Source organism: Stegodyphus dumicola, chromosome 6 (genome assembly GCF_044657685.1).
Source record: "Stegodyphus dumicola isolate Sdum_Otavi_A_Nest chromosome 6, ASM4465768v1".
NCBI lineage: Eukaryota > Metazoa > Arthropoda > Arachnida > Araneae > Eresidae > Stegodyphus > Stegodyphus dumicola.
In genome coordinates this window covers 192,570,267-192,585,845 of record NC_140773.1, presented here as the reverse complement: position 1 = coordinate 192,585,845, position 15,579 = coordinate 192,570,267, and the positions used below count along the sequence as shown (strand labels likewise).

Here is a 15,579-nt window from a genome sequence, read left to right as displayed (position 1 = left end):
GAATAAATTTCCATGTTGAAAGTATAGAAGGTTCTAAAATCAACCACAGTAAATATCTTTATACAATATCTTACAGGTTTCTCAGGCATATACTTAAGAAAGGAGTATCGTCCTTGAAAGGTTCTAGCTCTTCGTCTAGTCATGTATTCCCCTACATGATATAATTTCTGACAATTCTTGACAAAATTTTCAAACAAATATCTTATTGGAGCTAATTTATCACTCTTTCTTCTGCCATCTCGTGTTCCGACATCACCAAATCATAAGGCACGAATGAAAAGAAAACGTTTATAGTTCATTGTTTTACGAAAAATATTCAATCCTGTTTTATCAGCCACCCATAATTCTCTAACATTTACATGGGAGGATAAATAATGGGAATGGGATTTACACAAGTCCTAAAAAAGGAAGAAACACTTTTTTTCTCCATAGGTTTTGCATTTCTTTAAAATTTCCCGAAATATTTTTTACATAAATATTAGACAGGGTTCATAGCCACATTTTAGTTAAAAAAATAAGCACCTACAAGGACTTTTCAAGCACATTTTAAGAAAAAAAAATAAGCACCCGTTTAATTGCATTATACACAACTGCATAACCTTAAAAATTAGACTCGTAATTTAAAATATGAGAAATGCAGTATTTATTAAGAGAGAATAAGCATTACCTCAACCATGGAAAATAATTACTTTTTTTTTAATTTTAAATAACAGTTCAATTTACAGAACTAGTTTACAATGAGAGAAAAAAAAACTATGCAGAACTAAACTATATTACAAGATTTAATGATGAAATTCCAGTTCAAAATAGAGGAAATAAATAATAATAAGGCATATTTATTCTATTCACTTGGAACTTAATAATAAATACAATTTATTTTTCCACTCATATTGATATTTAACTAATTTAAATCTAAATTCTGAACATTTTCTAAATTTTCATCGTATATCAGTTTTCCCTTAACAGATATTGCAAGCAAAGTAATTTAAATAAAAAAGAGGAACATTTCTGAAATCAGAAGACAGAAATTTCCTTCATGCAGTCATCCTTTAACAGTAAAAGCTGAACTACCCGCATACTTGAAAATTGGCGAATGTTCGGACAGCGGAGCGTAACTTGAAAAAGAGGAGCGGAGGGGGATAGACTGTAGCCATTCTTTAGATTTTCCCACTAAATAAATGCTTTTGACATTTCGATATGTGCAAAACAAACCAACGGAACAGAAAAATATTCTGCTCTGCAAGCACAGGAAAACTCTTTTAAGTGTTCATAAACAAATCTGGGACCGAACATCAAAATTAATTACCGTAATTTCCGGAAGAAAGGCCGCATCAGCGTAAACGCAGCAGAGAAAAACGGCGGGGAAAAAAATAAAATAATACAGAAACACCGCAAGATTAAATTTCGCGTGACATCCTCATGGGCTGTATAGATGCAAAAACTCAACTTTACCGTAATTTCCGGAAGAAAGGCCGCATCAGCGTAAACGCAGCAGAGAAAAACGGCAGAGAAAAAAATAAAATTACACAGAAACGCCGCAAGATTAAATTGCGCGTGACATCGTCATGGGCTGTATAGATGCAAAAACTCAACCTAAGTCCTGATATGACATACCAGTTAAGAAAAATGCATGAAATAAAACCATAACTCAAAAATAAATTAAAGGAAAGAAATGTGGAAAATATATTTACCTTCACATATATACTTATATTTACCCACTAAAGAAGTCCTTATTTGTAATACTCAGACTATATTATAAAAAATGTTGCAACAATGAAATATTAAATTTGGATGACAAAAGGAAATTTTAGATTTTACTTACGAATTACAGCAAACTATACATCATATGAAGCCATCAAAATCTGATTCTTCACTATCTGAATTAAAAAGATTTAGTAAATCCTGATCTAAGTTTTCCATATCGTCGCATTCATCCTCTTGGTTTAGTCCTTTATCTAAGGATATAATTTCAGCTTCTTTGAACCCTGCTATTATTGACGATGTTTCTACCGATTTCCACGCACTTCCTGCCTACTTTGCAATTTCTTCATTAAGATGCTCTACGCATTTTACCACTTTCGGTTTACGTATGCAATCCTTCACTCATCCAACACTCCCGCCACTTTCGGACTTCAGCTTTGAAGGATTTATTACCTGACAAATCTAATGGTTGTAAGAATTTGTCAAACAACCAGGAATTATTGCTTCGGTCGTAGACAATTTTTGACATCTGGTTTTCACTGACTCAAAAAAATGAGCACCTATTATCATCAATAACCTCTTTGGTTGGAAAAAAGATCCCATACGACACTGCCAAACTTTTTGTAGCCACTCATGCATGACTGTTTCGCACATCTAGCCGTTCTCGTTTGCACAAATAATTACGTCATCATGAAAATCTCTCTTCGGAATAGTCTTTCGTTTAGAAATGATCATCGGCTTTAGCTTGTCACCGTTTGTGGCACAAGCTAACACACTTGTAAATGGCGTTCTCTCATGCCGCGTCATAAACACAGATACAGTTTTTGCACCTGTTTCATCAACAGTTCTGTTAACAGGAGAGTCGAAAGCTAACGGCATTTCATATTTCATCCATATTTATTATCTGTAACCGAAGTTTTTTTTTTTTTTTAAATTTTTGTCAATAGTAATCCTGCCTGTCCATTGGTAATTGTTGCCCAACTGTTGTTCTAGTACACACAGAAATATTTTTTCTTTTCATAAATCTTCTACACCTCCTTTGAAATCATTTATGTTCATTCGTTTTGCTATAAATTTTGCTTGTAATTGAATTTTTACAGTCGAAATTGCCATTCCCTTTCCTCGTTGCTCCTTTATCCAGTTTGCAAGGTCGTCCTCTAGATTTGGCCACCTTACAGTACCACTTCTTTTGGCTCGTTTCTGTTGTGGCATATTTTCAAGTTCTTTTTCAGTTCTCCAAAGTCGAATACATCTGTCGTCCACTACAAACTCTCGAGCTGCTGCTCGATTTCCAATTTGTTCAGCACGTGAAATTACATTAAGCTTAAAACTAGCAGTATAGCTTCTGTGCCATTTAGGGACATTTTCAAAAATTTTCCGCTCCCTTCTTACTTAAAAACTATCCAACAAGTACTTGTACCGAAACTGATGGGATCTGTATCTGTTAGAATGCCAAGAAAAATCCATTCATGCTGAAAGGGAAATACGTCAGAGTTCGTTATTGCGAGGCAGGTGGAGTCGTGTCCGCCTTTGAAAAAAATTGCAGAAAGGCAGGGGTGAGGAGAGGATGGGTCCTGGATGCAAGGAAGTGCAAGTTACGGAGTTCATAGGCAATTACACCTTTACCTCTACATCTTCAAAGGAAATTACATCATCAAAAAGAGGGGATTGTCAAATAGGGTAAAAATTTTGAAAAGCCGAATGACTTGGAATAAGTGCCTTCACCCTGAGTCAAAAAAAGGCAAAAAAATCAGGTCTTAATTTTGCGCCGAAAAAGGGCCAGAATAATTTAGATAGGGGCAGCCATAAAATTTAGACTAGAAAAATAAAAGGTGAAGTTTCCTTGAACCTTGATAATCATGTTTTGCATACGTCAGAGGTGAACTCGCAGGTGAATTTTCGGATGCGCTCTTCAGGGGTGGGAGGGAGGGGGAAACCTGTTTACAGGTTGAAAAAGTAGTTCTGCCAGTGATCAGCTGGGAGGGAGAAGTTTCATTTTTGACTGCTATTCAATGCGGTATTTAAAGGCCTAAAATGACGCCGTTAAACGCCTGAAAAAGTTCCTTCTTAAAGGAAGGAAAAAAGCAGTATATAAGAATCTTTTTCATTTTAAATCAAATCAAGAGTTAGAAAATATTTTAAATCGGTCCTTTTTGACTGTGATGTTTCTTATTAAAGAAACTTTAAAGGGGGTTCCTCGAGTTAATGCTGTGTGCATTAAAGAACTTTAGAGGCTTTTTTTTTAAAGAACTTTAGATGCTGTGTGCATTAAAGAACTTTAAAGGAACTTCATAGGCTGTGTGCATTAAAGAACTTTAGAGGAGGGGTTAAGGAATGAGAGGTAGTTATTCACGTGGCTGTCAGTGTGCTCATATCTAGCCCGTTTAAATGGGAGAGCTGAGTATTCCTGGTTAAGAACCGCTCTGGGTCTTTTCCGGGAAGAAGCAACAGCAGGATCATATACGGGTAGCACTTGAAGCACAGAATTTGCAACACGTTGAATATTTTTGAAAAATTTTTCCGAAAGTCGCTGTATATGGCGATTAATGGGCAAAATTTTGATGTCATTATGAATCTCTTCGTTACGTACGAACCACGGAGCTTTTAAAATTTGCCGAAGCATTTTTGATTGAAAAATTTGGACATGTTTTCTGTTAGTCAGTGCAGATGGGTCCCAGACGAAACACGCATATGTAAGAAGAGGCCTAATCATTGATTTGTAGAGCAAGATTTTGTTATCCGTTGACAGGTCGCTATTAATAGCTAAAAGGGGGCGTAGGGCGGTTTTGACAGCTGTCGCACCTGCTATGATTTTGCGGATGTGAGGCTGCCAAGTTAATTTTAAGTCTAGTAAAACACCTAGATATTTGTAAGAAGAGACCCAGGGAATGGGTTCACCGAAGAGCATTAAATTAGGTAAACTTGGGATATTTCTTCGGTTGAACATAGTGGCAGCACATTTTGCGACATTAATTTTGATTTTATACAGACCGAGCCAGAGTTCTAAGGTCGAAAGGTAACTCTGCAATTGGGAGATAAAAATTCAGAAGAACACGAAGAATTAATATCATGCTTTGATATTAACAAAATAACAATTTATAAAAATAGAAAAAAGAAAATTGTACTTACATTAGTAAATCTCAATTAAGTAGTAACTAAAAAATTTATTAGGAAACATAAAACAAGAGCTTAATGTTACACAAAAAAAATTATTGCAATGAATTTAGAGTGCATTTTTTGGCTTTAGCCAAAAATTCTTTGGAAATTCATAGTTATTTCCTTTGAAGGATTCTTTAATTGTTGGAAATTCGGCTTTCTAGGCAGGCCGAAAATGTTGAGAATACGGTTTTTTTAAACTCATTTCGTTACAACTACGTATTAAGAAAATGCGTAGCACGTGCAAACAAAAAACAAACAGAATGCGACAATCCACACTCGCTGAGTAATTCCCTTGCTGCTGAAGCAAACGCGAAAAAAATAATCTGGCGCCCACAAAGAAAAGAGTGGGAAAAACAAGTTCAGCGCATTGGATTGGCTGGTTAAGCGGCGAGTTGGGAGAAACCGCAGGTTACTGGATTCGAAGTAATCGGTAAAACACAATGCAATTGGCGAAAAATTCTAAAATTTCGACAAAAATCACTAAAAACACTTGAAAAAGGAAAAAAAAATTGTAAAAAATGGATTATGATCATAAAATAGTAAAGACAAACGCATTTTCGTAAAAATTATGAAAAATTCGTAAAAGTTGGCAGGTATGTAAATGTTAAAGATTGAAGGGCCAAGGATGGGTCCTGGAAGATTCATCAAATGGCACAGGAGAGAGAGACTATTCAAACTGATGAGAATGTTGATTTGAAAGGGGGAAGAATGTTATTGTTCTGAGATTTCGTTTAGGGTGAATAAGGCATGTAGGTCCGTTCAAGGGAAGGAATATAAACAAAATAACGTTCGCAAAAAGCAACCGAGTGGTCTTTTGTGTGGGAACAGCACCAGTCTATGCACAATGACAAGGCCATCCAAACTCTGCACAATAACCATCATAGGAAATATTTTATTTTTAGTGCACCTAAATGCTGCACCCGCTGAAAATTTAAGTCTTAAACATGTAAACGCCGCAGCGTTTCTTCCGGAAATTACGGTATCTCTGCAAAATATCGCAAACATTATTGCGCAATACGTGCGCCGTAATCCCTCCCTACATATTACACAATTGGATTTAACAGCAGCCGGTATTGGGAGAATAAAGAAAGGAAAAGAGACATACCAATCTGGAGTGTTTTTCATTCTGATTTTCAACAGACTGCGCTAAATTTCCGAAATAGAATCATCCTTCGCTTGGGTTGGTAGACCACAGAACTTTTAGTCCTATTCAATCCAGATTGGAAAGTGACCAAAAAAAAAAAAAAAAGAGGTCCGTTGCTTGTTTTGCAGCGAACTATAACAGTTTCAATGTTCGAGATTTTGCGGAAAAAGGGGAGAACCTCCCAACATTCGTACTGTATAATGTATTGGCCAAAAAAATGAAATTATTTTGACTATTAAATTACTTTCCCTTTATTTAAGCCATTCTGAATATTATTCCTTAGAAAGCTAATCTGTGTTAAAACACAACCATTTTTGGAATTTTACTATTGTTATATCCAAAATTTCGAGGGTCACAGCACCAAATGCTATATTTGTTGCTATTGTACCACAATAACCTGTAATATGCTTGGAAAGGACTGAGGGTAAAATGTGTGAACTAGGAAATAAAAAATAAAATTTAACTTACCCCAAAATGACAACATTGACTCGTTGAAACAATTCACAATTTATTAGTTAGCCAGACTGTAAAGATATATATAAAAAAATATCACATTGCCAGACATAAAACAACTAATACAAGGCGCAAATGAAGCTGCTCGTGAGTAACAGACGAAGTCCAGAGGAATCCTAATTCATCTGCGAAAGTACTGTCCTTACGTGAATAGCATATTTCAGTAAAGTTAGCTGCATTAAAGTTGCTTACGTTTTTGATGAAATTAATTCAAATGCAATTACAGTTCGGAAACTTATACCTCAAGAATTAGCACGTGGTTGTGTGACTTCTTGGGACGAAAAAGAGTTCGATGAAATGCTGCGCAAAATATTTTCCGTAACAAAACATCATAGGATGGTTCTTGAAACGGTACCTTTCAGACAATTAACCAAAAGAGTTCTTTTAATATGGATTTAATTCGATGGGACTCCAAAGATGAAAAATGGCTAACTCACACAGCCAGGGAAAAGGACATCTCGGAAAGTGAGGACTCGGACAGGTCAGTCCAAAAAAAGGGCGTCCTACCTCGACCAACTCCAGGAGCAGAAGAGAGCGAGAAACCGGTTTCGTCCTTCAAACTCGCCTTGTGGTCAGTGCCGGTTGCAGTTAGCATCTCATGTGGAAGCTTGCCTTCACAACTATACTTCAGCAGTTACTGCAACTATGTTATTATAAACATCCATACATATGCTCATAATATAAGCATAACGATCATAATAAACACGAATATGAACTGACCAAGCGGAACGAGAATGTAAATTTTTAAGATCTTGATAGAAATTCAAACGTGTGTATAGTATTCGGGTGGGAGGAAAAGAATGCCGAATGTACCGGAATTTTCAACTGCTTTCGCAATTCTTTGACCAACAAAACGATGGGCACCTGTCTGTACTCTCCGTCCAGACCAAAGATTATGTTAATGCAGAAAAAGGGCAAAAAGCTATTTCCGGGAGTATGATTCACCATCTGACATTCCATATTAGGAAGAAAAGTTGTTTATTTAGTTTCGGCTTTGGTACGGGGAAAAATTGTTCTTTCATTTAAAAAAAAAAGCACTGAAAGCAAAAAATAAGCATTAAAAACAAAAAAAATAAGGGCTTTAAAGAAAAAGTAAGCACCTATAAGGGCCTTTATATTTTATTTTCAAATATAAGGACTTATAAGCACTTATAAGGACCGCTACGAACCCTGTTAGAGCATTTCAAACATTGTGTCATCAAATATTAGCTTCTATACATCGATGGGTGAAGCCACATCTTTAGATATATGTGTATTGTGCCAGGCATTTTTATATTATGGGACACCATGCATCTTTGAATTCGAAAGGGTTCTTTCTTCCATTTTGTTGTTTTATCTTTTCCTCTAAAATAGTCACTTTGATTACAAGGAATGTCTCCTGAAGAGTCACACTGTTTTTCGAATTCAGACTGATGATCACTAAATATATCTTCATCATCTAAAGACAGTTTCTGAAAAGATGTTTGGAAACTTTTAAGAAATGATGTTCCACAAATTTACCTTAAAATGAACATAATTCATAATGCTGTATACATTAGTGCAATTTAGAATATCCAAAGTGAGAATGGAAAAAGCAATATTCTCATTTCCATTTATGAAATAACCAATGCTGTTGACAAATTAATATGTACCCTACAATAACTGCAGTTAATATTTAAATAATAATAATAATTGAAATAATTTCTTCTTATAACAGATGTAGGAAAAATCAGCAGTTCCAGTATTTTAGATTTATTAAAAACCAGCAGTTCCAGTATTTTATTCTGCGGTCAGGCCTAATGAAATTAAACATGACAACATCATTTTCTTCTGAATGATGCAGCCATACTGAAAAAGGTAGATGAAACACTTCCCAAAATGTTGCATCTGAAATGAGTCGGAAATGCTTTGCGTGAAAAGTTCATGAATTGTTGTCAGACGTTGACAAACCTATTTGTATTCTAAGAAAGATCTTTTTAAATCTCTTTTATACTGAGAGTCTTTGGAGAGACTGCAGCTGATATATTAATTTTGACAAAGCAGGTAACATGGTCAAGTGAGATTGTTATTATGCCAAGCAATAACTTTAGGGGGCATGACAGTGTGATGGCTCAAGATACCAGTATTCAGAATTGTATTGCTCTACTGCTTATGAACATTAGTGAAACCCATGACATAAGAAAATTGGGAAAATATATAAAGTTTTCAAGATTAAAACATGGTCGATTTTGTTATGAATCCCATGATTCTGACATTTTTTAAATACACTCCTGCTACACTAATAGAGGTGGAATGATCATTGTCCTGCTTACAATAGATACATCATGTCAATGTAGAATCTGAAGGAAAGTTTAGGTTATTCGAATATGGCAATGAATACCGGCTATGGACCTGAAGAAAGATGCCGTTTTGAACAACTTTCTAAGGGAAACTGGCTTGTATTTGTATTACATATGAGGTAAACTTGAAAAATCAACCATGCAGCCTGCCCTTTAACCGATATGAAACCAGATCACACTACCAGTATTCAATGTCAGTTGTAGGAAAAATCTGAAGAAAATGCTTGCAATATCATGTAATCAGAAATTAACTATGTGTTGCATAGCAGGATTACTTTTGCAAGTGTCGAGGTAGAGAATACTACTTTTAGTTTGTTTCTTTTTCTTTATATAGGTATTTAGCCATGGTATTCACTACATATGTTCTCTGTCATTCATACAGAATACTAATATTTTTAGTAAAAAGTGTCTTTTTTATTACATGCTTTGCTTGTCAATATTCTCAAAATTATGTTTAATAATTAGTGCTACTGTACATTTAATAGATTAATGGATTCATTACTAAATAATACATTTAAAACATTTCTTTTACACAAGCAATTTTTCAAAGTTGTTTTTTGAATTTACTTGCTGATAGCTTAAAATATTTTATTTTGAAACAACTGTCTTTTTCATAATAAATTTGACAATGCCAAGTATCTTCAATAATATTCAAATCCTTTAAAGTAGAATTGTAAATAAAACTAGAATAAATATTATACACCTTGTTATCTTTCAAGATTCATTCAAACTTTGATTAATTACTCAAAGCAGTGGTTAACTAACTTTGATGACCCTGGGAATACATAAAAGTATTTTGTCATCTCAGAGAACCAATAATTTTTTTTTTCATTCTAATCATCTATTGTATATAAACACCTAACATCCTCTGAAAAGTAATTTTTAAAAATGCATTAAAAATATATCAAATTTTTAAGCTTAAAAACTGATTTAATTCTTATTATTTTAGGTAAAAATAACAGTAATAAAAATAAAAACTTAATTTAAACTTAACCCACGTTAATCATAATATTTTAGGAGCCCTGTGGTTCTGCGTTTTTAAAGTGTTTTAAAAATTACGTAAGAACACAGCCATATTATTCTAAAAAGCCGTATTATATTCACCCCCCCCAGCTCCAGCGATTTAAACCACCTAACCCAGTACTGACGCACCGCTAGCCAGCGGCAAAACGAAGCCCCGAACACACCGCAAATATTCTCTTTTTAAAAAGTGAACCAGGTTGCCATTCCGCAGGGTTACCAGCTTTGAACATTTATCGCCATTTTTGGTGATGTTTACATTTAACGGATCCTTTGGGGAAGTGCTTCCCAACGTCTTTAATCCGGATCTCAAAGCTTCAAACTTTTTGCGCATGCGTAGCGTTTAATGTATAATGGACGGTATAAGCTAGGCTAAAATTATATATTTCAGATAATGTTGCAGATTGCATTGTTCCTTAATCTTCTAATTGGATATGGCTTATTATTTTTTGCAGACCGTTACAGCAATTTTATAAAAAAGTAAGCTTGAACTCTCGATTGTGTCAAAATGAGTTTCTGATTCTGAAGCTGTCAAAGGATCTACAAAGCGAAAGCATGTTTCGATGTCCATCAAACAAAAAGTGAAATTGCTGCAAAAAATGGATAAAGGCATGAAGAAAGTAAGAGAGGTTAGTGAAAACGAAAAAATTTCGACTGACAAATTAGTCTTCTTGGCACAGCAATTACAGAGCTTGAACAGCGGAACTTTGTAAATGAACAAGAAATTGTCTGTTTATGGAATTAAAGAGAAAGTATTAGCACATAAAACGAAGCAACTTAAACAACTTACATTGAAAGAAATGTTTAATAAAGTAAACAAATAAATATTAAGTTTTTTTGGTAAATTTTGATACCCTTTAGATCATAATTGCTCTTTATTTCATAAATTATGGTTTCATATTTTAGATGTTATAATTTCTGCATGCCATCTTACCAGATTTAAATTGATGGTCTATAATACGGGAAAACCCCTAATCCGGAATCGACGAGTCTGGATTAAAGACTTTGTACTGTACACATATACATACGTCACTTTTTACGTTTTTTAATACATGCAGACGATAAATGGAAAGAAAAAAAAATGAACAGTTAGATTTGATATAGGACGGTTAACGACTCAAATTTTGAGATACATGAAGAAGATAAGTGACAGATGAAAATATGAATTATTGGCTAGACTGGAGATTAAGGGGCAGTCGCCAAGCTAAGAGAAATCACGGCACACCTGACAACCCCATTTTTTTAATGAAATTCGTGAGGGTTTATGGTTACAATTTATATTAATTAACAGGATCTTTTTGAATATTCGTATTCTATTTGAATAGTGCGAGCAAAATGCTTGGTGTTGAACGTATGGATTTTGCATGAATTATGGTTTGATTTCGAATGTGTACGAATGTCTTAAGTGTAAAAATAGTATTAGTTGAAGGATGCAACAGATTTGTGTAAATGGAGCTGTCGTGCATCTGGTCCTTCCAAGTACGAGGTCAAAAGGTATATGAGAAAAGGCTCTTGGATTTTTTCCAAGGGACGAATACCTGGGAGTCTTGATTCTTCAACTAACAAATTTATGGGGTCAGAAATGCACGAATCAGTTTATTATGGATGATTGATTAATACAGTTAAAAATCATAATTAAAGTAATTCTTATTAGATGTTATTATATGCGATTAAGCACATTGTTGAAATGAGTAAGCTAGTTTGAATTTTATCTACATTGTATCGTTACATTTTAGTACAAACAAATATGGTTTCCTACTGTTTATTATATATAAAAATTTATGGTAAAAATAAAAATTATACTTTTAAAACTGCTAAGCCACTTTTTGTTTACTTACTATACTATGGCTGATGTTTCAGTCGATCAAAACTTTGAATTTTAGTCTTACTTTTTTAAAGTTTTAGCAATATTTTCCTATTATTTATTGCTCATTTACTCCTTATTACAGTTTCTTATATTTTGAGATAAAACATTTTACACACTTTTACTCTTAAAAATAGTATGCAACACTATGAAAAGTCAATACAGTCAAAAGTCGTTAATTCGGACACCCATAATCCAGAATGATCTATAATCCGGACCTCAAAGCTACAAACTTTCTGCGCATGCGTTTACGTGCGCGCGTAAGACCTTTACGGCTGCGAATATGCTTGTGCGCATGCTCATAAAACGTTTACGCATGCGCGTTTAATGTATAACTGACGGTGTAAGCTAGGCTAAAATTATCTAATTCAGTTAATATTGCAGATTGCGTTATTCCTTAATCTTCGAATTCGATCTGGCTTATTATTTTTTGCAGACTGTTAGAGCAATTTTATAAAAGTAAACTTAAACTTTCGATTATATCAAACAGAATTTCCGATATATATTTGTTAATATGTAAATGATCTAAAGCAAAAGTATGTTTCGAAATCCGTTTATCAATTTCATGCTGCTCGGCGGGGGGAACACCCAATGAATTGGAAGTTGATCTGTCAGCACTATCCTTATCTTCAAGGCAGATGTTTTTATTTTATTTGGCTTATAATTCCTTACCAAATGTAGTATTTCATCTTGATGTACTCTGTCTTTGATATGATTTAAAACAAGTTCCTCGTCAGTATAATTCGCTTCGCTTCCGATAGTGAAGAAAGTGACAGAGGTTATTGGAAATGAAAACATTTCGATTGACAAATTAGTCGGTATTCTCGACACAGCAATTATACGACTTGAACAGCGGAACTTTGTAACTAAACAAGAAATTATGTCTGTTTAATAGAATTAAAGAGAAAGTATTATCACATGAAATGAAGTAACTTAAACAACTTACATTGAAAGAAATGTTTAATAAAGTAAACAAATAATACGCTTTTTCTTTTTGTAAATTTTTGATACCCTTTAGATCATAATTGTTCTTTATTTCATAAATAACGGTTTCATATTTTTAATTTTGCAATTTCTGCATGCCATCTTACCAGATTTAAACTGATGATCTATAATCCGGAATCGCCGAAGTCCCAAAGAGTCTGGATAAACGACTTTTGACTGTATTGTTGATCCAATAAAATGCATAGCTCTTTAACTTACTATACTATACTTTTTTGTTGTTCTCTCGAACATCTGGGCTAAAGTGCAGAATCGCCCACTTATTTGATTGGCGCTTTTTACAAGAGTAAGAATTCGATTTTTGTCAATTTTCTTTAACTTTTTAAATGAAAATAGGCAAATGTGTACATGGATAAAGTGAAGGGAGTGTGCAATGCCATTTTTGTGCAATTATGGGATTTTTTTAAAGTGAAAATAGGTCGATGTGTACATGGACACAGAGTGTGTGCTATTCTTAAAAATACGCCAAGTAGTGAGCAATTCTGCACTTTCCCCAACTTCTGTTTTAGATATGAATTCTTTGCATGTTTACAGGGTTCATTCAAAATTGCAATCATCTAGTATGGCAATGCAACAAATTAGCGATTTTGTAAAATAACCCATTTGGCAATTAGCCAGTTTTTATTGGCCAACTGCAGGCAGTTAAGTATAGAATAAATTTTAGAAGAAAAAGTGAAGCTGACACAATATTATTGCACTACTAATTTTCTATGATTAGTAGTGCAATAATATGCATTCACTGTCTACAAATAGCATTTGGAAATGAAGGTCCATCTCGTGCTTAGATGGTTTACGGAATTTCAGAGGTCACAACTCTTCAGGATGAACACACAAGAAGGCCGTTATCAGCACCGGATATGTGTGCCATACGGAAAATATTAACTGACAGTAATCACTACACCTAGCAAATCATACAGAAGGAACTTAACATCGGATTTGCTGCCATACATAAAATTATTCATGAATAACTGCATAAAAAAAAAAAAAAAAAAACAGTTTGCCATTGGGTTTAACATAATTTAACTGAGTACAAAAAGAGGTGCATGTCAGAATCAGTGAAGAAACTTATAAATTACTTGAGATGGTAGAGCCACAGCATTACTTCTAAAACCCTAACTGGCGACGAAACATGCATACCATTTTTTGATGTTCCAACATGTCACGAATATTAACCTTATGGGTCTTTGAAGATGATTCCACGCCCACAATGAGAGAAAAGACTATGCGCCATGAACAAAGTTATGTATCCCATTTTCTTCACAAATACATGTCTGGTCAAAGCCATTAATCTGAAAAGACAGTCCTAGCTAACTGGTAAACCACTGTCTTCCAGAAATTCTTCAAGAAGTGAATGTTAAAGGGCTCATTCCCATCGTGAGAATTCATCTTCTCATTTAGCAAGATTGAAAGTTGAATTTATTACACAAAAACACATCAAAGTGATAAAACATCTAACCTATTCAATTTACCTATGTGTGACTTGACTATTTTTTTAATCATGAAAGAAACTTCTGTGGACGTAGATGGCTAATGAGGCTATAAATGCATTTTTAATGGATTCCAAGAACTAAATAGCTTGAGGCATTTAATCTTTACTGCAAAATCAAGTCAATCAATATTAAAATTAATGAGCTTACTTGAGCCAGGTTTGTCAACCTCTCGTACAATATGGGTCATTCCTGCCTTGTATCCAATAAAAGCAGTTAAATGTACAGGTTTTGATGGATCATCTTTAGGAAAAGCCTTTACTTTACCACGATGCCTTTTGCTTCTTTTCTTAGGTACAAACCCCATAGATCCATGACGGGGAGCCGAAAACTTTCGATGAGACTAAATTAAAAAAAAAAAAAAAAATTAAGGCATAGATTGCAGAATATAAAAAATTAGGAAGTGATCTGACTAAAAAATACAGTTCGAGCACGAAATATATCGAGTTTTCTCAGACAGAAAGCTTTAGGAGCAACTCACGTTACTGCACTGTTTACAAGGCATAACTCATGGAAGAGTTCTTAAGTTTTTATATTAGCAAAACATACTTTACAGACTTAAAAAAAAAAAAAAAAAAATTATCAGATGAACTTTTTACATAAAATGAAATGAAATAACACAATTAGTGTGTGTGTGTGGTTTCATTTCATTTACACACTGTACATAATTACCATTTGAAAAATATTAGAATTCAGCACTTTAAAATGCTATTTCCGACAAATAATTCAAAGAGATTTCTAAATTTTTGTAGTAAAACATCAGAACATTAAACACAATGATGAAGTAAGCCTGGCAAACTTTCGTGCAAAAAAAAAAAAATTGAACCACTAATATTTTCATAAAAAAACTTAATATTTAATAAGCTCAAGCACAGATTTAATTCTCATTATTATAAATTTTTCATTCTTTTCAATACAAAAGCAGATTAAGATAGATAGCACATACCATTTCTTCTTACTTCCACGTTCTTGATACAACTTGCTTAGCTCCCTCTTTGCCCTGGGTGTATGGAGAATGATGTAGCCTTCTTCACTTCACTTCGAAATTTACGGAAGTAAACAAATCTGAAATGTATGTAGTGGTCGATCGGTAACGTTTAAAATATATCTTGTTCGAAAATTCCTCGATTCGAAAACGATTACATCCCTATTATTCAGGGAGAACCAATAAATACTAACATAAAGTTTGTTAGAAATGTTACAATTCATGATATCCTTGAGATAATATATGTGACAATGAAATTTTAGGAAAATAAGACTGCCTCAGAAACAGATGAAAACTTAGACGTCTATAAAGAATATAATCTTATTCAAAAATTCAGAAAAAGATTTCCTGCTCAGGTCCGATCCTAACGAAAGGCAAAATTGTGC

General features: G+C 33.9%; 1 protein-coding gene across 1 annotated transcript in view; it reads right to left on the bottom strand.

Annotated features, from left to right (window-relative positions):
* RpL3 (ribosomal protein L3) overlaps positions 1-15,284 on the bottom strand; it is a 34,548-nt gene extending 19,264 nt beyond the window's left edge. Inside the window, exons 1-2 of the mRNA XM_085819291.1 lie at positions 15,155-15,284; positions 14,359-14,551 (exon numbers count right to left, since the gene is read on the bottom strand). Coding sequence (XP_085675417.1) covers positions 14,359-14,551; positions 15,155-15,157 — 196 coding nt within the window. The 5' untranslated portion in view covers positions 15,158-15,284. The remainder of the gene's footprint in view (positions 1-14,358; positions 14,552-15,154) is intronic.
* Positions 15,285-15,579: the final 295 nt, after the last annotated feature.